At 47.9% G+C, this 26811-nt stretch overlaps 1 protein-coding gene across 3 annotated transcripts in view; it reads left to right on the forward strand.

Annotated features, from left to right (window-relative positions):
* The first annotated feature begins 37 nt into the window (after nt 1–37).
* Nucleotides 38–26811, forward strand: part of LOC144933623 (inositol-tetrakisphosphate 1-kinase-like) — a 91118-nt gene continuing 64344 nt past the window's right edge. The window contains exons 1-3 of one of the 3 annotated variants that reach the window (XM_078858614.1): nt 38–179; nt 25022–25226; nt 25729–26108. In XM_078858614.1, the coding sequence (XP_078714740.1) occupies nt 25933–26108 (176 nt within the window). In that variant the 5' untranslated portion in view covers nt 38–179; nt 25022–25226; nt 25729–25932. The remainder of the gene's footprint in view (nt 180–25021; nt 25227–25728; nt 26109–26811) is intronic. The other 2 variants (XM_078858616.1, XM_078858615.1) reach the window with 2 other exon arrangements.

The following is a 26811-nucleotide window of genomic DNA, read 5'->3' on the forward strand; positions in this document are numbered from 1 at the left end:
TTGCAATTTTTTTAAACAGATAAATTCGCACGAATCGGATGACTGCGATGTTCGATTTTCTCCCCGCGGCTTAATTGGGCCCAGGGGAAGGCTCCGTGTGGCGATGGTGTTCATGTGCGTGGCGCATTTCTCGTTGTCCGCGTCGTGCGGAGCGTGAAGTCCGATCGCCGTGTTGAAGGGTAAGTCGAGCGGTGATGGGGGGTGGTGATGGGGGGGGTGATGGGGGGTGGTGATGTGGTGGTGATGCAGAGTGGTGATGGGGTTGTGATGTGGGGTGGTGATGGGGGGCGGGGTGGGAGGCGGTGATGGGGGCGGGGTGGTGATGGGGATGGTGATGGGGGGGGTGATGGGGGGTGGTGATGGGGGGTGATGGGGGGGGTGATGGAGGGTGGTGATGGGGGGGGGGGATGGGGGGCAATGGTGGGGGGGGGGGTGATGGAGGGTGGTGATGGGGGGTGGTGATGTGGTGGTGATGCAGAGTGGTGATGGGGCGGTGATGGGGTTGTGATGTGGGGCGGTGATGGGGGGCGGGGTGGGGGGTGGTGATGGGGGGGGTGATGGGGGTGGTGATGGGGGGCGGGGTGGGGGCGGGGTGATGGGGTGGTGATGGGGGGGGGTGATGGGGGTTGGTGATGGGGGGGTGATGGGGGGCGGGGTGGGGGGTGGTGATGGGGAGTGGTGATGGGGGGCGGGGTGATGGGGGGCGGGGTGGGGTGATGGGGGGGGGGTGATGGGGGTGGTGATGGGGGGCGAGGTGGGGGGCGGGGTGATGGGGGGGGTGATGGGGGGTGGGGGTGGTGATGGTTGAGTGGTGATGGGGTGCGGGGTGGTGATGGGGGTTTGCATGTTCGCAGTGTTTATGGCTCCAGTGTTAGTGGTTTGGTGTTGATTTGGAGAGTGTCTTATTGGGTGTTTATCGATGCGGGTCTGTTCATGTGTTGGGTGTGTATATATGTTGTATGTTGAACTTCTTTTACACAAACGTGCTAATCGGAGGGTGCGGGCGAAGAACACCAAACTAAACACAAAAAGCAGTTCTAAAGAGACGAAGTTTTCAATTTAAAAGTGCATAGCTCCAGTGACTTCCTTCCAGGGCATGTGTTCATTCGGAGTGTGCGTGTTGATGGGGTGTGTGAAAGGGAATAGTCCACGCGAGGCGATCTAAGGGCTTCATCATGAATCGCTCACCACACAACAACTCGTGCACATACAGCAAGCATTCCCTACAGAACTCGTGGGCACAGGTCACACCCGGGCCTTCGACACTTCACGTGGCCTCAAAAGTGCCCCTAGCATTGCACAAACGCCGTGATGTCACCGGCACTCAGTCGTGAACGACGGTTAAGTAACGAGAGAGAAAGTGGCCGGCCCATTATTACAGTCTGCAATATCTCACACCCAAAAATTAGGATGTTAAGTTACGATAGGAAGTGGCCAGGCTCATTATAACAGTCTGCAATATCTCACACCAAAAAATTAGGATGTTAAGTTACGATAGGAAGTGGCCAGGCTCATTATAACAGTCTGCAATATCTCACACCCAAAAATTAGGTTGTTAAGTTACGAGTGGAAGTGGCCGGGCCCATTATAACAGTCTGCAATATCTCACACCCAAAAATTAGGTTGTTAAGTTACGAGTGGAAGTGGCCAGGCTCATTATAACAGTCTGCAATATCTCACACCAAAAAATTAGGATGTTAAGTTACGATAGGAAGTGGCCAGGCTCATTATAACAGTCTGCAATATCTCACACCAAAAAATTAGGTTGTTAAGTTACAGGAGGAAGTGGCCAGGCCCATTATAACAGTCTGCAATATCTCACACCCAAAAATTAGGTTGTTAAGTTACAGGAGGAAGTGGCAAGGCTCATTATAACAGTCTGCAATATCTCACACCCAAAGATTAGGATGTTAAGTTACGAGTGGAAATGGTCGGCCCATTATAACAGTCTGCAATATCTCACACCCAAAAATTAGGATGTTAACTTATGAGCGGAAGTAACCGGCCCATTATGCCAGTCAGCAATATCTCACACCCAAAAATGAGGACGCTTATAGCAAGCAGCCTTTGCTTGGCAAAGCCATTCAGTGATGCAAGGATGGATAATTGAGTTGGTGGCCATGTGTTGCTGAGGGGGCACTGCGGTGAGATGTTATCTCCCTCGCCTGGTATGATCGAGGTCATGGGTTCGATCCCGACCCTGACACCTGCATATTTGGAGTTTGCGCGTTCTCCCCGTGACTGCGTGGATTTTTCTCTCGGTCCTCCGGTTTTTTCCCTCCACGTTTAGAAACATGCGTTTGGAGTATTTGGCTGCTTTACATTTACACACGATAGGCCACTTCGTTGAGCTTATTATTTGTGGCCAGGTCGCTTCTAAAACAAGAGCTAATAGCTCGATGGGCCTTGTCTGGTTAAAGATTTATAGTTTAGAAACTGCCTCGGCGGTCTGTGATGACAAATATGTAAAACAATCACTTGGAACACCACTCCTATTACCATCTGTAAGGGGAAAAATGGCAGATCTGTCGTGCAGATTTGCTGAGCACTGTTGTGCTGTCTTGGGACAGGGAGAGCCTCTTATCCACAACCCTCATGGGGCAAAGGGGGGGGGGGGTGACCCTATGAGGGTTGTAGAGAAAGTCGTTCATTTTTACAGTGAGCTCAGAAGTTTTTGCACAGGTGTGTAGATCATTACGGTAAAAGTCCAGGTAAGTGCCCTGGCAGTGTTTTTTTTTAAGAGATTACTTTGCCGTAAATAAGAATGTGCACGCTTGTCTACGTAGGGTTGAAAAAGAAGTGCAACACACGTTCACATCACGGTGGCTAAAATCTGGATTAGAGCCAAGGGATTTGGCTTTGTCGGTTTCATCTGCTGATGCCGTAATTATTAAACCCTCTTCAACCATCCCAGCCACGTTTTGAGAGACCTCTACTCTCATTTGTTACCCACAACTACTTGTAGTGAAGCATTATACAGGTAGGAACACCAGGTTCCACACTGCCCACCAGGGATTAGTTGTCTGTCTGTCGTGCATATCCGGAATTCCGCCCACCCATGCCCCTCCCCACCGAACACCGAGCAACGCCGTGATTGGTTGACGATGTCGGGGAGGGTGGGGGGGAAGGGGGGGAAGGGAGAGAAGGGGGGGGCACTCATCCAACTGCCCCCCCCCGAACGCTGCGCTGTCCAACCAAGTTCCTACCTGCCCACTCCGAAGGAACGTGTTATTTTGCATTGTGCACTGTAATCGGCAATCTTAAGTACACTTTCTTTACACTAGAGAGCGTTGTTGCAACGGCAAGGTGCCAAGTAAAAGGCTGGCATTTGAACTTCATACAACAAAAATTGGTTAATGACAACCCATCCCTAACACAATCCCGACTAGTAATGCAACTCCTAACCTTAATCCTAGCCCTAACCTTTGTCTTAACCCTTGACCTAACCATAACTATGGTGATAAAATGTCATTTTATGATCACAAACTTTGGCTTGATGTATGATACAAGCATGAAAATGGTCCAAATCTTGATATTTTGCACAATATAAGTGGAAGATATCCTTGAACGCACTTGGTGAAAAGTTTGTTTTGCCAGTGCATTCATGCATTAACAATATATACAAACATTAATGTACATGCTGTCCCTGAAACGTGTGCATTAGGTTTGTATACAGTATATCTAATTTAGCTCCGGCCTCCGATAAATCACTGGACTTCTGTGTGGCCACCAGTGACCCACTCCGAATCTCTCTCCTCTGCCCACTACCTCCTGTAAAAAAAAGACAGCTGCATGCAGCACTAAGGCCCTTATATAATCTCTAATGGTCGCAACTTTCAATTTATTTTCAATCGCTTTTCTCTCTATTTCCCATTATTTATCTTCCCTCGTACCCTTTCCCTTACTTTTTCCTTTCATATACATTATATCATTGGCTCTACTCTCCTTCCTGTGGTGTGTCACGGGTAAAACATTTCTAGTCCATTTAATGCTGATAAGCGGCGAGTGCTGGCTATTAAGGCACATTTTTTATGATAAAAGCTCACAAACAACATTACATACCATTTCAGTACTGTATTTGCAAATACAATAATGTAGTTTAACACGTAGGCTTTCGCGAGTAATATTCATAATACAGTTTTTTTTTGGTTATATCGCGTAAATATAAATGCGTCGTTAAACCCGCCACCACCCGACACAGCCAATTAGTGAAGGTTTGTCACGTAAACAGAACATGCCAATTCGTTACTAGTACAGCACACCGGTTGTGTTGGAGAGTAAATCCATAACATTTTACAATCTAACGAAACATTTTATATTTACGTGATCTAACCCCAAAAAAACCTGTATGATGGACAATAATGTAGGTCAGCTTGTTACATATTTCAAATTCATACAATTTATGAAGTGCACCCAGAATTTACATTCACGATGTTAGTGTCCGTCCTGTGAGTGTTAATGTCCCTGGCAGAATTAATATCTATTTCTCATTATTTGCGGCACGTGACGTGCAAACAAGTCGTACTTTTAATTCATGGCCCTTTTTTTCCCCCGCGAGCTTATTTTGTTGCAAATAAATTGACCATTTGTTGGTTGTATATTTGTTATTGTTTTGGTGGGTGAGTGGGTGAATGGTTGTTTGCCAATATTCCCATTGGAGAGGGGCTTTTTAGATTATTTTAGTCGTTGATAAAAAAAAAATTCAAGTTTGTTCAAATTTGCCAAAATTTTTAATGTACTGAAAATGTTGCTAAATTGGGATTATACATAACATTCGTTACCCCCTACTGACAGACATATACCCCATGTCACCCTTGAAAATGCGACTATCCTGGTCTCATGAGGTCGAACTTGAAGCCTGACCGTCAAGCCCCCGTTAAAACAGACCTTTAAAAAGAACAAATTAAGAATCGCCATGCAACCGAAACTCGCAGGAAAAACCGGGAGGATGTGACGAGAACTGCCGCCCGCTCACTGATCTACTCAGTGGCAGAGTCACTGCACCCCAGCCTGGTCTGGGAGCTCGCACACACAGCTGTTATATGCACAATTAAATAATGCAATGCGTATCATAATGGAAACACTGAAACTGACACCAATTCTATGGCTCCCTGTTCTGGCAAACATTCTGCTACCAGATATCTGCAGAGACATGCTAATTGCAAAGGAGCGTACACATTCTGTTGTCAACAATAACCTACTCATCAACCAAGACCACAACAATGTACCTCGCTGCCAACTCATGTCCTGATCCCCCTTCTAGGTTCGTGCTGTCACCATCCTAGAATCTCACCCAGATCCCGAAGAACGCTGGTGAACAGTTTAACAACGTGGACGACCAAAATAAACACTTCATTCGAGACCCAAACATCGCACCTCCTGAATTTGACATTCCTTGATGACACTGGTGTACTATGAATCACAAGGCCGATGCACACATCTCCGTCATGAATGGAAAATTTAAGAAAAGCCAAAATGAGACTGTGGCCATGCAACACAAACTATGGACCATGTAGTAAACCACTGTAGCCTGCGCTCCTTTAATGGAAGAACAACAAAACTACATGAAGTCTCTCCTGAAACCTCACGTCGAGCAAACCTCGACATTGGCAATCAGCTCCTGAACGTAAAGGCAAGAATAGAATAGAACTTCATATCACACCTCACACGAGTATCATACAAGGCCTGATGGACCAAGGGTCTTGAAAAGCACAATTGAACAGAGGACACCGAGCATGTGAAATAAGAATCACAAAATGTCTCCAAGACAACCGATAATATTGACCTGTATGCACTTGAGTGTGTAGTAAACACACAGGACAACGCATGCCTAGTGACATCATTGTACATTCAAGAGAAACAAACAGGACTTCCCCCGGAACTCTGATGATGTTCAGGTTCTTGGTGGCTGTCATTCCCCGGGTGTTTGCGTTGCTACCTCCGATGCACAATAAAAACCAGGGACATATGATTGGAGGAAGAATATCTCACAGTGCCACAGTTCCAGACGATGGGAGGACTGCGTGTAAAATTAATGTGTGTGATATTTCACTGCTGACGATTGACGGGACTTTTAATGTTTTCCAGATTTCTCAGGACAGCAACCTCAAAACGAGGACAATCTTAGGAAAACCAGGATAGGTGGCAACCCTACCCTGTGTGAATGTGCAGGTCTGTTTGCTCCCACCGTGTCTGTGACGTCCATCATTCATTGTCTTTTATGTATTGTTATTTTTGCACCCCTCTGGTCTTTGACGTCTTGTGCACCCTGGTGATGTTTGTATATATGTGATTTGTGTTTTGAAAGGCACTTTGAGATGCCATGGCATTTAGATGATTAATAGATGCAAATCCTTGTTATAAAATGTTCCTCCTTACGACGTCTTGCTGGGCCTGATCTGAGATGGCCATGCTGTGTTGCTGGCTGCTGCAGTATTGTTTACGGTGGAACCCCGTCTCTCGTCTGTTCTCCTGTCAACTGCCTTTCCCTTCATATGCACCCCACATTCATCCGTAGTTATTTCGAAGTTGTAGAAAATTCATCCTATTATCTTCTCTCATCCGTGGGGGTTTTCGACCTAAACTGAACTAACCTGGAAGCGGTCTCCAGGATGTACGCCATACTACTATCCGCACCGAAGTGTGGATAAGATAAATAACCAACACATTATAATATTCGTGTTTATTAGTGGAGAGCAGTGGTCGGTGCACTGCGTTGTGAACTGGGTTTAACACGTAGATCTTTTGTGACCAATATCCATACTTTTTTTTTTAGGTTAGATGGCATGAATATAGATGTGTCGTTAACCCACCACCCAACAGCCAATGAGTAAGGTTTGTCCCGTAAACATAACGTGCCAATTAGTGACTAGTTCAGCACACCGGTGTGTTGGAGAGTAAACGCACAACATTTACAATTTGAGTACTACTTTTGCTCGTAATTACAACCAACTTCATCAGACGAATTGCCAGAACAATGAAGAACTCTGTTCAGCTTCTGGCCATGATGGGCATCAGTGGCGAATGATATCTGAACTAATACTTGCCCACATCTCTGCACCAACCTCCTGTGACCAGTGTGGTGAAGTATGGTCAAACAACCACCTATGACCGACAAGCATGGGCTGACCTTCACCCAGCAGTGGATTGACAATGGAGCTTCGGATTTCGTGTTTATGACCCCCTTTTTTCGTGTAGATAAGAGGAGCGCGCATAAGAGGATCCACCAGTAGTGAGCATCGCATCAGTCCGGATAAGAGGAGTCGTATAGTGTTGTATTTGATTACACAAAGCATTATTTATCGCCTGCTATCGGCTATGTTCCATATCGCAATGCCAAAGAAACGTGTCCCTACATGAGCTACCTTTGTGAAAGAGTGTGCGTTACACTTGCATGCACTAGTAGCTTTCAACTTGGATTTCCTTTGTGTGTGCGGTATACACAGCGTCTGATAGTACTCTTTAGACCGGTGATAATCGTAATAGCTGTACTGGTTTGATGTTCTAAATTGAGATGCAACTTCGTCAATCCGTTGCTGGATGAAGGCCTTCGGTGCACCTGCAAAGTGTCAGTCGTAAAGGTTGTTTGAACCATATTTAACAACGGGTAGTTAGTGAGCGTTAGTGAAGTGGTTTTCTCTCTCCCTGGAATGGCTAATATAGCGTTCGCCACTGACGCTAGTCGTGCCCGGAATTGAACTCGGTGTACATAGCAACCTACAGCACGTAAACAGAAAATAAAAACAGAAGCACGCTTTATTTTTTTTTGTACACATAATGGATGGAAGCAAAATTGTAATTATGAAGTCGGGCAGATTTGGCAATCGCCCAATGCACCACGCACAAGTCGTCGTGATTAGAACCGCAACCCCCACGCTGGTAGCGATTTTACCGTTCTTTAATAGTGCATACACACCGACCCTTTGTCAATCCGCTGCTGGATGATGGACTCTTTACACCGTGTGGGTCCTGGGGGTTATTCGACCGTAGTCCACGTGCGGGTTGGTCAAGTTTCAAGTCGATTTCGTTTTTACCGGGCGAGAACTCGAGAGACCTGGATGAGGCTCATTTACTACGATAATGAGCCAAGAATGTCTGTGTGTCCCGCGCGTGACGTCACTCCACGCCGGCCAGCCCCCCTCATTAATAATCATGAGCAGGTGACGTCTTCCAAATGGACCCCCCCGACATTAATATTAATTAGCAGGTGACGTCACTCCACATGGGGGGGCGAGGCGCCTCCTCCCCCCTCCTCGGCGTCAACTCACAACCCTCACTACAAAGGCAGAACCCTCACGTCACGCGATCTCCGTAACGCTGTTGAGACATCAAAGTAAAAAGGACGTCATGATGAACAAGGGATTATAACCTTTAAATGATATAAGTCTGTGTCACCGCGCCCTTACAAATTGCACACGAATTAATGTAATGAATATATCACGTCGTGGTCTGCTTTTCGATTGCAAGTTTCAGATGTACTGCAATACACCCGTCCTTGGACGTGCAAAAGGCAATTTTCACAAGAATGGCTCTGGGTCACTCAACGACATGAAAACCAAAGTACAACGATGCAGAAAATAGAAATTAGAGCAACAACAACAACAACAAAATAAATAGAAATTAGAGCGATGAAGCCGTTGAGCATAGAGATTCGGCGATAGTACAGTACAACAATGGATTTTGCTTTTCTGTTCAATTAGCACGGCTGGCTACGCACGGTGCGAAAGAAGTTCAACGTACATAGTCCTGTGACAGACCACAGCACCTGCTTTATAACTAAACTATCATCACACTATGCAAGCTCAAGTCTCCTTTGCTTCTGACAGCTGATGAGATCGGCTGCATTTTAGGTAGGGTTCGGTCCTTGGCCGTGTCATCATGATAAGTTTAGTCCACGTGGGGTGTTCACGCCTTCCCAACAGCATGAGGATCGGACGGAGGCGCTATGTTGCACAGACATAGCCTGCACAGTGGGGGGGGAAATGATTGCTATTTTCAATCCCGATTGAGTAATTGAGTAATAATATAATGATATATTAATGCAATGTGTTTCTTGTTGTTGTGCGAAGTGGGGGGGGGGGTCAACACAAATCGGGGGGGGGGGGAAGGGTTGACGATTATATTAGAATGGATATGGAAGAGCGGAGAGGTGGGGGAAACTGGGGAGTCTTTTGTAGGAATGACCAGTCACTGGCAGAGGAAGGAAGGGAGGACTTGAGTCATGACTTAACTCATGATTCGGACGAGGGAAAATTATTTACAGCTGCTTTATTGAAAGCGACAATGAAAATGTTCCCACTGGTTTGGGATTAATTGTACAATGCGTTAAATATCGCGACCTGCAAATATGTAAATGGTGGTGGTTTAACTGTGGGTGTCTTCATCGTGGAATACGCGTCGTCTGCTTCACAGTGGACATTTAAAGATCTCGTAACGTACAATTCGGAACGAGATTGCGAGTTGTGCGCTTGGCATGACAGTCCAAACGTGCCACGAGGCATGATCGCAATTATCACCCCCTGGGTGAAACGATTGCAGACTCACGTGAAACACAGCGCCTCCCTTCGTGATAGCTTTGCACTACAAGAGTGATAGCGCGAATTCCACATGTACTAAATTGTTATAAACAAGAACACTCCAGTGATAAGAAAAAAAAGATGCGTCATGGAACGGTGCGGTTCGGAACGGTGCGTTTCAAAACGTACGCATGCGCGTGCTTGCGTCGGCGTATTTCCCTCTGGTTGTGTTGTAATGCACACACACACACAGATGGTTGCTATCGTGTGTGGGCAATTGCTGTCTCGGTTGTGAAATGTGTGCGGTGGTGCCTGACCCGGGCGGGGGGCAAACCTGAAGACGCTCGTCTGCTGGGTCACCTTTGGGGTACCCCAACCAGGGGTGGTGGGGGGGCTGTTTCCTTACCGGAGGGGTAAAAAACCAGGACTCTCAAATGCGTTTGTTGTGCGGCACATTAACACATTGGTAAAGGTGCAGCCCTGCATTTAAATATCTATTAACTAACTTAACATTTTTTTTATTTTACTAGGTAAGGCCCAATAAGAAATATAGTTCTTTTTCAGAAGTGACCTGGCCGCAGATGATAGCTTAATGAAGTGGCGTATCGTGTGGAAATGTATAGCAGCCAAATACTCTAAACGCGTGTTGCTAAATGTGGAGAGAAAAAAAAACGGAGGACCCGGAAAAAAATCCACGTGACCACGGGGAGAACACGCAAACTCCGAATAATACAGGCGTCAGGGTCGGGATTGAACCCACGAACCTCCCGTAAAGCAGGCGAGGTAGTTAACATCTCCTAGAAGGGCCACCACTACTGGATGAACAAAGGGGGTCAGGCAGGGTGAGGGTGGATTCAGGAAACTCGTCCATTGGTTCAACTGCCACGCCGGGAGATCGAATCGAACCGGTGACTTCTGCATTGCAAATCCGGTGTCCTAACCATTACACCACAGCGACATCCCAGAGTCTCCTTATGGAATAATATGTAGAACAAATTGTAAAGCCTATGCACCAATGACGATATTTTCACCATCTGTAACATACATTTTCAAAGTGGAATTCACCTTGGAAAATAATGACATTAGTAGCTGCAAAATTCCAATTTCAATTTACAGATACATTACAAAGAAAATGGGGTCACTTTTACCATCTTAAGTTAATGAGACGAGTGTAATATGCTACAATTATTGTCGCAGTAACAATTAACCCAAGTGTGACCCGCCTTTTGCCAGCTCATTTTGTAGTTTTGGAAACTGACAAGCCCAGGTCGGTTAGAATCTGTCCAGTCTGCCGTGTGTGTGTGTTTCGTCAGTTACCGTGAACACCAAGCAGAACAAAACAGAGGGCGTCAGTTGCAGCGTATACACAGAATTTGCGTGCCAGGTCATTGCGTTAGTGACACACCTGCGTTTCGGAAAAGTCGTAATGTTCGTTCATGATGGACTTCATACCGCCAATGTATGTAATACTTGGCATGGGAGGTGGTGGGTGTAACCGTGTGTTGCGTGTAAACTTGCCGTCATACACGACAGCTGATAACGCAAGGCATATCACGAAAACGCAAAAGCGCCTTTGGATTATGATTGAACTTTCGTCCAATTTTATTCAGTGGCCTCTGTTCTGCGATTACGTCCCGTGCTCCATGCATGGCTCGAATCTTGGGCTTTGTGGCCCACGGGACCACACATCGGCTAATCTCTTCACTCTCCGCAGCCCGCCACGTTCGTCACGTTAATGAACTTTACCTAGCGGGGGGTTGGTGGGGGGCCTGTTCGCGGCGAGCAGCCCGCCAAGGTGTTCGGCAGGCATTCGTGTAGGCACCAGGGCTCGCGGGCCGTAAGTTCCACACCCCTGCCATAATTCCAAGCTAAGGAGATGGCGTTTGTGTATGTGCGCGTAATACTGCGGCGTAGGTTTTTTTTTTGCGGTTGCACTGTTACGGCTCTCCGATGTGATTTCTGTGTTTTCAATGCGATGGCCAATGCCTCGCTCCATGTACTGGCAGCTTCAGTTCCTAAAGAAGTTCCCGGCAAATGCAGAAAAATGTCTGACCTCATGCCGAACAATGCACGGTAGAAACCCGTGGGAACGTAGCGGACAAGGTTGGGAATTTTTGGACAGGGAGAAGCCATATGCTGTAATACATTAATATGTTGATAAACCTAATCGGTCCCTTTGGTTACTTGGCATAGGGCCCCATAGCTACTTACCCTCCCAAAGTATTACTTTTCTTTCACATCCATGGGTTGGTGGAATATTCAGACATCGTCCAATGTTGGAAACACTAAAACCTGTAGGGCTAAGAGTTGCTCAGTAAATGAATTCGAGGCAAGTAGCGTGACCAACTCTTTTTTTTCTTGTCCAGATTTTTGAGTGTATACTCGTAGATACAAACCTACATGGGCTTGCAAATACAACTCTAACTCTTCTAAGTCTGCACTGCTGTGTTGTCCTTACACACCAGTACCTAAAATATCCTGGTCCTTGAGTAAGATTTTAAATTGAGCTCAATACCAAGGTTAACCCCATTCATGAAATTAGTGACAAAAGGAGCTGTGAATTTCATGTTTTCAGAATTTTAGTTAACTATGACCATGGTTGGATGAATACGACTGCTGCTCACCAAATACCAATGCACGACTGATTATGATGAGACGAAACTAACGAGTCCAAATGAAGACGCCAGACTAAGATAACATAGGAGCATTAGTGGAAAATGCGGTGCACAGTGGAAAACCAAAAATGGTAATTGGCTATACATATGCAGTATGTATAACATACAAATTACTGACTGGATTGGCTGATACGATAATATCTGGGGGCAGGGTAGAGGGCAGGAATTGCATACCTGAACCTAAAGGAAGTGCATTTTAGTCGACTAAACTAAGAAGATTATGGAATAAAACACACACTGAGGCTTGGCTATTATTCCAAAGTATGTGGTCGACCAGACTAACACTTCGACTCGAATAAAATAAAAGCCGACTAAATTAACTCTGCCATATACACAGCTGTCCGCCCTGTTTACCCTTTCACATGTTACAATCCTCAATGGAGTATGGGTCTATTTAAGGGAATGTGGCTAAAAGAGTTGAACGAACCCATTGCATACAATACAATGTATCGATTTAAAGCTTTCGTGACTGCAGGGATTCATCTTCTTGGTTCTTTCGGTAAAGTCACGTAGAAGGGAAGTAGTAAAATAATAAAAATAAAACATAATAAAATAATTCTCACGCCGAAACGTCGTGACGTCGTGAGAATTATTTTATTATGTTTTATTTTTTATTTTATTACTTCCCTTCTACGTGACTTTGCCGAAAGAACCAAGAAGATGAATACAATGTATACGAATCAAAGCACTGTACATGTTTACGGGCGCATTTTTCTATATCTGCATCGCGAGTTTCAGCATCGATATTCATCGATGAAGCAAGGCATTGATGCACCCATATTTACTACGATTCCTTTTCTGCAATCCAAACAAACCCCGATGAATAGTCTTGATACTCGGCGAGCTTTAATTGGGTAAACAAAGCTATAGTACTGTATTATTGCAAGGATTGCAATGAATAATCAGACATTTTGTTCATCGGCCCATAGGCTCTACAGACCAACATTTGATATCATTTATCTAAACAAGCACACTCTAGATTAGTTTCCACCATCTGGGTGTCATTGGCAGAATCGTGGCCGGTAATCAAATACTGTAATCATTACGGAGCTCGACAACAACGCCAGAGTTGTTGTCCATTGTGGCTTTTTGTGATTGAATAACGGCCTCGCTTTGAAGATGGGGTGTCCACAACAATAACATCTGGCAACCCCAGCAAGCAAGCAGCCTTACAGTCGTTCACAAGGCCTGACTGCTGATGAGACTCAGTCGCTCTTGGGAAAAAGAGCCGTGGAGCTCCAGTGGGGGGCTTTACTCGGGAAAGGAACTGCTGAGCGCCGACTTCGAGAGGTCGAAACTGGTGTGGCGTATGCTTGAGAAAAATTATGCTGCATAGTTATTCTTAGGTTTTTTCGGTAAAGTCACGTAGGTAAAACATTAAAATTAATGAAAGTAAAATAAAATAAAAATCACGACGTTTCGGAGGCAACACAAGTCTCCGTCATCAGGTGGGACCGTCACAGCCAGATTTGCTGTGACGGTCCCACCTGATGACGGAGACTTGTGTTGCCTCCGAAACGTCGTGATTTTTATTTTATTTTACTTTCATTAATTTTAATGTTTTACCTACGTGACTTTACCGAAAAAAACCTAAGAATATGAATCATTGCAGTCACGAAAGCTTCAAATCTAGAATTATGCTGCATAGTGTCGGTCCGCAAAGCTACGATATCGGCTGGTGGACGAAAGAAATGTTTGTCATTGTTGTGTGGAGAGACGGATGGAGGTCTCTGTTTACGGATCGTGTTATTTCGTACGCTCGTAAGTTATACGAAGGGCTGCGTCTTAGTCGCCCCAGGGTAGCATCAAGACATCCAGCCAGAGCCGGTCCAGCCACTAAGCGACCCTTGCAATTGCAAAGGGCCCCGTGGCCAGCAGAGGGCCCCCTAGAGTCACTGCTAGCTAGTGGGTGAAAAAAAATCATACATCAAAGGGGCCTCCAACCAAATTTTGCTTAGGGCCCCCAAAGGTCTAGGGCCGGCTCTGCATCCAGCAAGGTCACCCGGGGAGCAAATCCTCTCTCGCTCCTGTCCCTCCCTGAAGCTGCTGGAATGCTAACATTACACAACGCAAGAGTGCCGCTTGCCTGGTTTAGCTGCACCCTCGCTGGCACTGAGCAATCGTACGCGTTGCACGGTCCCGCACGAAGTGGCATCTTCGTGTCACCCGGCACATCACGATCCGATAAACATCAGACCTTCAGTGTGCATCGTTTTGACCGCGTTTCATTTTTGCACCGTTTGTTTTTTTTTTAAGCAGTTTTCAACACTGGGGTCATGAAGTCACATTTTTTTTTTGCCGCAGGGGTAGTAGAAAATGATAACTTGACATGTCCGATCTTCGAACATTTTTCTGTAGGTACTTTGGCTTTGAGAGCGGGACAGTAGTACCTGCAGCGGTGGTGCAGTGACGAGCGCACTACGCTGTGATTTTGGAGAACACATTAGTCTTAATCTAGATTTGAAGTTTTCGTGACTGCAGGGATACATACTCTTTGGCTATTTCGGTAAAGTATTTTATACCTACGTGACTTTACCGAAATAACCAAAGAGTACGTTAGTCTTAGTTGGGTCACCCACCACGGCACAAAGAAACCCCCACGACATTTGAGTTTTCTAGATTTGAAGCTTTCGTGAGTGCAAGGATTCATATTCTTGGGTTTTTTCGGTAAAGTCACGTAGGCAAATAAATAATTAAATATGTTTTACAAAAAAACACATTTTACCTACGTGACTTTACCGAAAAAACCCAAGAATAAGTTGAGTTTTCACCAAATTTGGCTCAATCCAGGTCCGAGACTTAAAATGTATGGTTTGATTGACATGGAGAGGATACGTGTCTCACGTGTGGATGAGGATGTCTACTGAGGTGACTTTCAGAAGTAGTTCCTTGATGTCATTTTCCGCGGACGTTCAGTGACACAAAATTATGCCAGAGTTCCGAACGGAAATAGTCTCCATCTCGTTGCATGACTGCAATGGCACAATTGGATTAAAATTTTTGGAAGAAAAAAAAAGACTTTAAAAACATCTCGGCACATTCATCTTTCGCAGAAAACATGTACAGCAGAAGGCTGCTTTTTCGGCCAGTGAGCGTCTTCCAGAGCATACGTACACGTCGTGGTTACAGTTTTACTTGCGCGCGTGGTGTAAGAAGCACTTGCCCCTTGTGCATACATGGCTAAGTGGGGCGTTGAGAGAATTCCATAGAAACCACACGCAAGGGACCAAAGGTAGCTTCTTGTTTAAGCCAACTCCACCCCACCCTGGCCAGTACCAGCTCTCACTGGTGGCTGTTGGGAGATAAGGGGTCTGCTGATAACATTATTATACTAAAAGTGCACTATTGTGCCAAAAGGCTCATAAGCAACCCCCAGTTATACATACACACACTAATTTATTTGGGCGGTCAATGTGTTTTAGGAACGGCATGTTAACACTTGAAAGTAAAAGCACAAAAGCGCATTACAGGGCGCCAAGAGCGAGTTTTTTGCGGTTGTTGTCTTCAACAATAAATAAATTATAAAATGTCGATCTTAGGTTAATATTTAACTTAACGCCCTTGGTCAATCCACTGTTTGACAGTCACGGGGGTTACCTGACGATCTTTCGTCATAAAATGACTATTAACGAACTTTTAATTTTACAGAGCTATATAGATCTCTTTCAGAGGCAACCTGGCCACAAATAATAGCTGAACGAAGTGGCTTACGCGGAAATGTATCGCAGCCAAATACTCCAAACGCATGTTGATTTTCAATGTGGAGGAAAAACCGGAGGACCCCGAGAAAAATCTACGCGACCACGGAGAGAGAGACAAACACCCCCCCCCCTTCCTTCCTTCACCAACCCGCACTGACCAGCATGGCGAAGTATGGGCAAGCAGGCCATGGGGGAGGGGGGGGGGTCATTTATCCACCAGTCGATTGACAAGGGTATCGTTTAATTATTTGCTTGATCAACATTTTTACCGAACGTTTACATGTTCCATACCGCAACTAATTTTTTTACTTGAACGTATAATGTGTAGACACTTAAAACATATGCAAGTCGTATATTATAAAGAACGCATGTATAGGGCTGATATGGATACAGTGGTGGGTGAACATTTCGTGAGCCCACACCAAATATTTCACTTGTTGGTACCATTGGAGGTGGCATAACTTTAGCGGTTGCAACTTCTGTATGTGGCCAATAACAGTGCATTACGTGATACTCGCTTGATATGAGTGGGTTTTCAAACAATCCACTATTTTTGGCCATATAAATAAATGGATACCAATTGGTGTTACCAATTTCTGATGTTATTTTGTATGAATCTGTGGGTTACGATGCGCATACTCTCGATAAGCTGTCGCGGCCTCTCTGGAGCTACATGGACATTGTCTGCTCATGTTAGTCACCTACCCTTGAGAGTCATTCCCAACGAAATAACATTGGGCAATGAATGGGCTTTACTCTAGCTGGAGGCTGAGCAAATATTTGGCCAGTGTGTCAATTCTAGTTCTCTTAGTAATGTCATGCGGCGCCATGGCTAAAGGGGATGGGGGAGGGGCGTGGGGGAGCGAGGGGGGTTACATTCTGTGCAAGGTACCGGCAACGATCACGACCAGCTCTCTAAAATAAACCATGCAAATGTGACGAAGTAGATCGGGGGGGGTGCTAATACGTTGTCGGAGACATTGAGCCAGAGGTCTCTAGAAGGTGGCTGGAAAGCTAAGAGGGATAAGAATGACCTATTTGTGTATTACACCTGAATTGGAACCCAGTTCCTGGGTTTGAGCCACGTGTGATTAATCTGGGTTCTCAAGTGCGGCCAGTTGATGGTCTTAATCTGTGTGATCAGTGATCGTACAAAATACCCATCGCACTACCTTGACTTTCTGTACTTGAAATATTACGATCGCGCTTTGAAGGAATGACTTGCGTAGAGTTCCATAGTCGTGCTGCTGTGGGGCCTTCCGACGTGTTTCTGGGTTGTACTGCGTGTTGTCTGGCACGATGTCTGATATTTTACTGGTAGGAACCACCTGGTTCCACCAGCCCACAGGGGATTATTGGGTCCGTCCGTCGTGCATCCAAAAATGGGAGGGGTGGGGCTGAGTGGAGAGGGGAGGGTGGGGAGGGGCTGGGTGGGGCTGGGTGGGGAGGGGCTGGTCACCCCGTGGTGCCCTTATAAAACTCAACGTTTAACCTACTCACGCCGGCTTGTGCCCGCCCTCACAGTCGGCCATATTTGCGGAATACACCATGCCGCCGTTGACCCTGGCCATTGACCGAGCAACCCAACGTTCCTACCAGCTCCCTCCGCAGGAATGTGTTTCTCTCAAGCGCTGGGAGCTCACAACACATGGATAGAAACATTGGACATCATGCCAGATAAAAATGCACGGAACAGCCAGCAAACACATTGGAGGGATGTGCTTGCTTCCCACAAGAATGACAACAGAAAATGTTATCTCATGACGTGACGCCGATGGGACAATTGGAAGATTTCCGTTAAAGAGGCTAAAACATTTTAAGAAATGCTGGAGAACACATCTCATCGTGGTGTCACGGTGGCGGGATGTTAACTACCTCGCCTGGTATACATGAGATCGTGGGTTCGATACCGACCCTGATGCATGTATATTTGGAGTTTGTATGTTCTTCTCATGGTTATATGGATTTTTCTCCAGGTCCTCTGGGTTTTCCCTCCACATATAGAAACATGCCTTCAGAGTATTTGGCTGCTATAAATTTCCACGTGATAAGCCACTTTGTTGTGGCTTTTGAAAAAGAACTATAATAGCTCAGTGGGCCTTACCTGGTAGAACAAAAAAAATGTGTTAGTACACGGGTGTTTCTCAACTCGAGTTGCATGACCCCCCCACGGTACGGCTTTCCGTGATGACCAACCATCAGGCACATGCAAAGTAAGGAATGGTCTTGATTTAAAGATTTCGTGACTGCAGGGATTCATATTCTTGGTTCTTTCGGTAAAGGCACGTAGAAGGGAAACAATAAAATAATAAAAATATAAAACAATACAATTCTCACGACGTTTCGACTGCAACACAAGCAATCATCTTTTTTCTTGCTGTGGATTTCACATCTGATGACGATTGCTTGTGTTGCAGTCGAAACGTCGTGAGAATTGTATTGTTTTATATTTTTATTATTTTATTGTTTCCCTTCTACGTGACTTTACCGAAAGAACCAAGATTATAAAGAATGGTCGTCATGAAAAGACGGACCTTGGAGGGGTTGGGTCACACGGACGAGAGTTGAGAAACACTGGTCGACATTGAATGAGTCATTGGGGTATCCCCCACATGGGTTGTTGTCTTGAGATGAGGAATTTGGGAGGTTGGGTTCAGGGTGGTGTAGTGGGTGGTATTGGTAGGAGTTGAGGGGTGGTGCCAAGCGCGTTGTTACCAGCTGTGCTGAGAAGCCCTCGTCTATATTCGTCACTTGGAACCCTAAAGGTCCCATGGGCTGGGCTATGCCTGCGGATGCATGTACTTAGAATAAACATACACTTGCGCCCTCCTGCCCCTATATGTCAATTCGTATACCGTACACTTTCCCCTTTTAAGACATGCAGTAGACCAATATCAAATCACCCTGAATGCATGCATCCAATTTTGCCGAATCTAGAAGCTTGGGCCTGGATAGTGCTTGGAGGGTGATCACCTAACTCAGGGGTCAGCTACCGAAATAACACGAAGAGGTATTTTTTTCGAATGCGGTGAAAAAGAACACTCGATTCTTCAAGAGCCACAACGCATGTCGAATTCGAGACGGTGGTCCTCGATAAATAACGGTCACGAAGCAGTCCTTAAAAAGCCGAAGGTTGCTGACCCCTGACCCAACACGAACAGGTTGTTATAGGCTGCTGCGAGCGAGGCCTTATGGTGTGCATCAGAAGGCAGTGTAGAAAATTCATTGTTCTGTATGTCCATGCCCCAAAATTGGATGATGTAACGCGTCTATGCCAGTTTAACACGTAGGCTTCTATGCCCTCCACCTGCACCAACCTGTCCTGGCTAGCGTGGTGAAGTGTGGAGAAATAACACCTACGATCCGCATTGTGGGGAGGCCCTCTTCCAGCAGCGGATTGACAAAGGGCTCTACATACATATGCAGTGCTGTGTGTTATGACGATATAAAATAAATCCTTTTGATGTCTTCAAACTTGCTATAAATCAAATACTTGTGAATGTATAACATAATGTGTGAGCATTACTGTGTGGTTAATATTTGTATTCATAACCTACCTCCAACATCCACATATGGTAATACACTACAGTGGAATAAAAGCTATACTCTGTAAAGCATTGAATATCTTTTCAAAGATACGCCAAGGGTTGTCCTGTTATGACATGCGAGCATTTTAACTGTCTTAAATGACATGGGAGCTTTGCCTTGAGGTTGGGTGTCTGTTATATGCCACATATAGTAATGCAATATAGCACACTTAAATTGTAATACGTTAATAATGTATATTATAATGTATGTTATTCGCGTATTGATGTACGTAATCACTGTATAATTGGGTGGAATAGTGGTGCAGTGGTTTTTGTCGCGCACCACGAACCTCCTGAACCTGGTCACCTGAGTTTGACTCCCTGGCCTGGTCATGTGGTGAATGATATCTTAATCAGCCCTGGGATCTCTCTCCCTGCCCCCCACCATCTTCACAAATCTGCACTCACCAGAGTGGCGAAGTAGGGCCAAACAACCTTCATGATCAACACGGTGTGTAAAGGGACTTCAGCAGTGGATTGATGAAGGGCTGTGAATTATTATAATTTGTTATTATGATTTATTTTCTATTTTTTCTATTCGGTGTATATTTTGTTTATACGACATGTATGGTTGTTGCGCGTCCGAATTCTATTTGCTTTGGATTGCACACGACACCGCAGCAGCAGGGGATGGCTTTTTTTAGCGAGCATTGCATCAGTGCTGCTGACGCTGCTGCTGCTGCTGCTCTGATGAATATGATCACAATGGGATAATTCATACGTTGCCAATCGTGTCCCGCTTATAAAGCAAATTGTTCGTACATTTGGCATGCACGCCGTTCCTATAGCACAAGGGCATCAGATACGCTCTGTATCACAGACGAGTATGGTATGGCAGTAGAGGGCGATGTTGATTCGTGGTTTTACGTACTTAAATAATTTATTTGGTAAATTTGCACAGTGACAACGCCGCCACCACACGTGGCCAACTCCATTTTTTAAATACAACTCCCTTTTTTGAATACACTGCGAGGCAGACGGCACGTGTCCACGCGTAATGCACATGCAGTATTAACCAGGGCAGCCACTGGAATCTAACCAACAACCTCTGCAACTGAACCAAAAACCTCTGCAACAAACGGCACATGCGTTACAGCTTCGGCTGTAGTCACCGCAATAAAGAAAGCAGTTACCGTGGATCAAACATCCTAATCCAAACAATTTTCAGTACGTCGTAAATTTTACTACTAATTTAAAATGCACGGTCATAAAATAGATGGCTTTCATTAATTTAATGTCTTATCAATAATTAACATTGATGTGTTATGCACTCATGTGCACCGTGCTCAAAGTGGTGAACAGCAGAGGGCAGTTCAGCCAAATCCATTGTGGTACTGTACTTCTATGCATCTACATCTATGCTCCCCGCCTTCACCAACCCCCACTGAACAAGTGTGTTAGAAGCATGAGAGCCTCTCATCCAGCAGTGGATTTGCAAAGAGGGCAGTACATTTCGATTTAAAGCTTTCGTGACTGCAGGGATTCATCTTCTTGGTTCTTTCGGTAAAGTCACGTAGAAGGGAAGTAATAAAATCATAAAAATAAAACATAATAAAATAATTCTCACGACGTTTCGGCCACAACGCAAGCAGCCGTCCTCAGGTGAAGACCAGGTCTGTCGGGGAGACAGCGTCTGAATTCAGGTCTGTCGGGGAGACAGCGTCTGAATTCAACGCAAGCAGCCGTCCTCAGGTGAAGACCAGGTCTGTCGGGGAGACAGCGTCTGAATTCAGGTCTGTCGGGGAGACAGCGTTTGAATTCAGACGCTGTCTCCCCGACAGACCTGGTCTTCACCTGAGGACGGCTGCTTGCGTTGTGGCCGAAACGTCGTGAGAATTATTTTATTATGTTTTATTATTTTATTACTTCCCTTCTACGTGACTTTACCGAAAGAACCAAGAAAAGGGCAGTACATGTTCACATGCCAATGTGCAGCATATCGTTTTCATGTTCTGCTTTCAATCCTTACAAGTTGATTGTTTTACTTCCTTGAACATGTGCACATTTCCCATGGTCTTTCCTTTATGAAAGTTATTGCTACCATTTATTCTAGATTTGAAGCTTTCGTGACTGCAAGGATTCATACTCTTAGGTTTTTTCGGTAAAATCACGTAGTTAAAAAGAAAAATAAATAATAAAATAATAGAAATAATAATAGTAGAAATAAAATAGTAAATCACGACGTTTGGGAGGCAACACAAGCTTCCCTCCTCTTACCCTATACTGTATATTAATGCCCCATCATAAATAACTCCCACTACAGTTACTTTGCTGTACCATTTTACACCTGATGAAGGACGCTTGTGTTTCCTCCGAAACGTCGTGATTTATTATTTTATTTCTACTATTATTATTTCTATTATTTTTATTATACATTTTTATTTTTACCTACGTGACTTTACCGAAAAAACCTAGAGTATTATTGCTGCCACCTTATGTTGCCTCAATGAGATCTGGGCTGTCACATCACGTGACCCACAACACCAGTTCCACATTCTACCCCTAGGGTGGGTGATTCTGCTTGTAAAATAGAATGCCGAGTTTTTTAAAATGCTTTCAAATGCGTTTCTAATTATAAAGAGGAGAAACGACTACCTTCAGAAACATGGAATGTTCCCCTTCTTGTTTATTGCAACATAAATACATGTATTGCAAAATAAAACATGCGAAAAAATGTGGCCTTGAGCAGGAAAAATGCCATCAAATGTGTAATATTTTCGATCCACGATTTCAAATTTCCAACCGCGTTTTTGTACGAATGAACAGCAGTTGCTCGAGCAAACAGAATTACATTGGTCAACCCACTCTCTGACTTTGCCCATCTAATTTCCCATTCATTAGCAAGCACCTCCTCCTCTCGCCGTGTCTTCCCAACACAGCCGAACTACTACTACCACTACTCACTGATCCATCCGGTTGCTTCATCTCATTCGTCCAGTGTCTCCCCCTACTTTGTTCGCATTCCCCGCTCGCTATTGCCAATTTATACCCAGACCCGAGCCCAACCCAATTTCCCATATCCCCCACCCCCCACCGCCCCACAACATTTTACTCTCCTAGGCTTCGAACCCCCCTTGTCCTTTCTCGCCCACGCCTTCCCAGCCCAGCCAAGCCATCATCTTTGTTATTCACCTCACCCTCTCTCCCTCCTCTCTTCCCCGTGTATCCCCAACCCAAATCTCAGAGCGCTGTTCACCCCGTGACCCCTTGTCCCTCCTGGCACATTCTCACTCACTAGGATTTCCCTCCTTATCCCAGCCCAACACAGCCTCTGCGCCCATACCAGCCTAATTGTCCACTCGCCAGCTTCAGCTTCAGCTCCAGCCCCCCCCCACCACCCCGGCTCCATTCTCTCACCTCCATTTCTGCCTCTCCTATCCCTCCTGTGCAATCCCTACCCCCACCCTCTGTTCCTCTCTCCCCTCCCATTTCCCCCTTGCTCTGGCCCTTCTTTCCCCTGAACCCCATCTCCATTCAACATCCCTCCCTCTTCTCTCATCGCCGTTCTATCATCTCCTCCTCCTGCTCCTCCTGCCTGCTTTGATCATCTCTTCCCCCGTCTCCCTTTGCACCTTTCCCCCTTCTCATCTTCCCTCTCCCGCTCTTACCTATCTCTCCCCACATCCTCTATTCTTACCTCGGCCCCTTGCCTCCCTTCTCCCATCCCCTTACTCACACTTCTCCAATATTCAACTTCTTCCCCCCCCCCTCTTAATCCCCTCCTCCCCCCCTAACCTCTCACCCCCCCCCACCCCCCCCCCCGAGTTGCCTCTTCTCACCTCTCCCCCTGCCCCTCCCACCCCCCGACACTTCTCGGCCCCCCTCCCTTTGCCCTTTGCCTTTGCCCCCCCCCACCCATTTGCCCCCAATTTTCTCCCCCCATTTGCCCCCCCTCTTTGCCCCCCCCTCTCTTTGCCCCCCCCCCTTTTACCTCACTCCTCACTTTGCCTCCCCCTACCTTCTCCCATCCCCTTCCTTCCACTTCTACACCCCTCCCCCCTCTTAATCCCCTCCTCTCCCCCTAACCTCACCCCCCCCCCCCATTTGCCTCTTCTCACCTCCCCCCTGCCCCTCCCGCCCCGACCCTTCTCGCCCCCCCCCCCATTTGTCTCTCCCCCCCCCCCCCATTTGCCTCTCCTCACCTCCCCCCCTCACCCCCCATTTGACTCTCCTCACCTCCCCCCCTGCCCCTCCCACCCCCGAACCTTCTCGCCCCCCCCCATTTGTCTCTCCCCCCCCCCCCATTTGCCTCTCCTCACCTCCCCCCATCACCCCCCATTTGACTCTCCTCACCTCCCCCCCTGCCCCTCCCACCCCCGAACCTTCTCGCCCCCCCCCCCCATTTGTCTCTCCCCCCCCCCCCATTTGCCTCTCCTCACCTCCCCCCCTCACCCCCCATTTGACTCTCCTCACCTCCCCCCCTGCCCCTCCCACCCCCGAACCTTCTCGCCCCCCCCCCTATTTGTCTCTCCCCCCCCCCCCCATTTGCCTCTCCTCACCTCCCCCCCTCACCCCCCATTTGACTCTCCTCACCTCCCCCCCTGCCCCTCCCACCCCCGAACCTTCTCGCCCCCCCCCATTTGTCTCTCCCCCCCCCCCCATTTGCCTCTCCTCACCTCCCCCCCTCACCCCCCATTTGACTCTCCTCACCTCCCCCCCTGCCCCTCCCACCCCCGAACCTTCTCGCCCCCCCCCCTATTTGTCTCTCCCCCCCCCCCATTTGCCTCTCCTCACCTCCCCCCCTCACCCCCCATTTGACTCTCCTCACCTCCCCCCCTGCCCCTCCCACCCCCGAACCTTCTCGCCCCCCCCCATTTGTCTCTCCCCCCCCCCCATTTGCCTCTCCTCACCTCCCCCCCTCACCCCCCATTTGACTCTCCTCACCTCCCCCCCTGCCCCTCCCACCCCCGAACCTTCTCGCCCCCCCCCCTATTTGTCTCTCCCCCCCCCCCCCATTTGCCTCTCCTCACCTCCCCCCCTCACCCCCCATTTGACTCTCCTCACCTCCCCCCCTGCCCCTCCCACCCCCGAACCTTCTCGCCCCCCCCATTTGTCTCTCCCCCCCCCCCCCATTTGCCTCTCCTCACCTCCCCCCCTCACCCCCCATTTGACTCTCCTCACCTCCCCCCCTGCCCCTCCCACCCCCGAACCTTCTCGCCCCCCCCCCTATTTGTCTCTCCCCCCCCCCCATTTGCCTCTCCTCACCTCCCCCCCTCACCCCCCATTTGACTCTCCTCACCTCCCCCCCTGCCCCTCCCACCCCCGAACCTTCTCGCCCCCCCCCATTTGTCTCTCCCCCCCCCCCCATTTGCCTCTCCTCACCTCCCCCCCTCACCCCCCATTTGACTCTCCTCACCTCCCCCCCTGCCCCTCCCACCCCCGAACCTTCTCGCCCCCCCCCATTTGTCTCTCCCCCCCCCCCCCCCATTTGCCTCTCCTCACCTCCCCCCATCACCCCCCATTTGACTCTCCTCACCTCCCCCCCTGCCCCTCCCACCCCCGAACCTTCTCGCCCCCCCCCCTGCCGGCCCCGCCCTGTGTAGGCGGAAGCGCCGCGGGGCCGCCGTTTCGCTAAGGCGCGCGCCGTCGCCACAGCGTCGCACACTCGCCACTCACCACCACACGCCACCACTACAACAACCACCACCACCACAACAACCACCACCACCACACGGAACCACTTACTCCTCGCTCCGACAGCAGCGAGCAGCAGCAGCAGCCACAGCTCAACGCCGTTGTCACGCCAGGGTAAAATGCGCTTCGCCCGCTGCTTACGCACTCTCTCTGCCTTTGCTCGCACGCACGCACCACACACACACACCACACATACACACCACACACACACACCACACACACACACCACACACCACACACACCACATACACACAGCACATACACATCACACACACCACATACACACACCACACACACCACATACACACACACACACCACACACACACACACCCCACACCACACACCCCACACCACACACACCACACCACACACACGTAGCCCGTGGCGAGACTCTGCATCACCCGTACGCCACCCCGACGCAAGTCCGCAGAGCCACCACCATCACCACCACCACCCCCACCACCATCACCACCACCACCACCTCACTGTACACGCGCAGTGGCTGTAACATCGACAATCATCAGATCTCGGGGCTCCTCGGCCGCGTGTGCTTTGTGCTAAAGCGTCTCGACCGTGTCCCTCTGTGCCCACCCACCCACCCGCCGGCCTGCCCAGGTTTGACACCCGGGTCGTGTCGGGGTTGGTGGTGGTCGTTGGAGGAATCGACCGGGAGGAGAGACACAGACACCAACCCACTCACCCACCCGCCCGCCCACAAGGAAGGGGACGAGGGGGGTGGTGAGAGGGAGGGCTTCGTGCTGCCCGCTACGGAGTGTGTCGGCGAGGGGGCGAGAGCAGAGGCGAGAGAGGCTGCCTGCGATGGGGAAGATGCAGGGGTTGGCACCTTCAGGGGTGGCCGTGAGCACTGCCCTTGACCACCACCAACAGCAGCAGCAGCTACAACAACAACAGCAGCAGCAGCCTGTGGTTGGATACTGGCTGAGCGACAAAAAGAGGAAAAAGTTGAACTTTCACGTCTTCGCTGAGCTGTGCAGGTGAGGAAAGGGGTCTTGGTTGTGTGTCATCTACATGGGTCGTGTGTGTGTGTCGTGTGTCATCTCCGTGTGTCATGTGTGTGTGTCATCTCCGTGTGTCATGTGTGTGTGTGTCATGTGTGTGTGTCGTGTGTGTGTCATCTCCGTGGGTCGTGTGTGTGTGTCATCTCCGTGTGTCATGTGTGTGTGTCATCTCCGTGTGTCATGTGTGTGTGTGTCATGTGTGTGTGTGTCATCTCCGTGTATCATGTGTGTGTGTGTCATGTGTGTGTGTGTCATCTCCGTGGTTCATGTGTGTGTGTGTGTTATCTCCGTGGTTCATGTGTGTGTGTCATGTGTGTGTGTCATGTGTGTGTGTGTCATCTCCGTGGGTCATGTGTGTGTGTGTCATCTCCGTGGGTCGTGTGTGTGTGTCATCTCCGTGGATCATGTGTGTGTGTGTCATGTGTGTGTGTCATCTCCGCGGGTCATGTGTGCGTGTGTGTCATGTGTGTGTGTGTGTGTCATCTCCGTGGGTGGTGTGTGTGTGTGTCATGTGTGTGTGTGTCATGTGTGTGTGTGTGTCATCTCCGTGGGTGGTGTGTGTGTGTAATGTGTGTGTGTGGGGTGCGTCTCATCTGTGGCTGGCTTTCATGCTTTTTTGCTTCTTCTGTTGTGTGGCTCGCATGGAGACACAACACATGGGGGGGGGTGTCTCTCATCT

This window comes from Lampetra fluviatilis, chromosome 7, assembly GCF_964198595.1.
Source record: "Lampetra fluviatilis chromosome 7, kcLamFluv1.1, whole genome shotgun sequence".
NCBI classification, from domain to species: Eukaryota; Metazoa; Chordata; class Hyperoartia; order Petromyzontiformes; family Petromyzontidae; genus Lampetra; species Lampetra fluviatilis.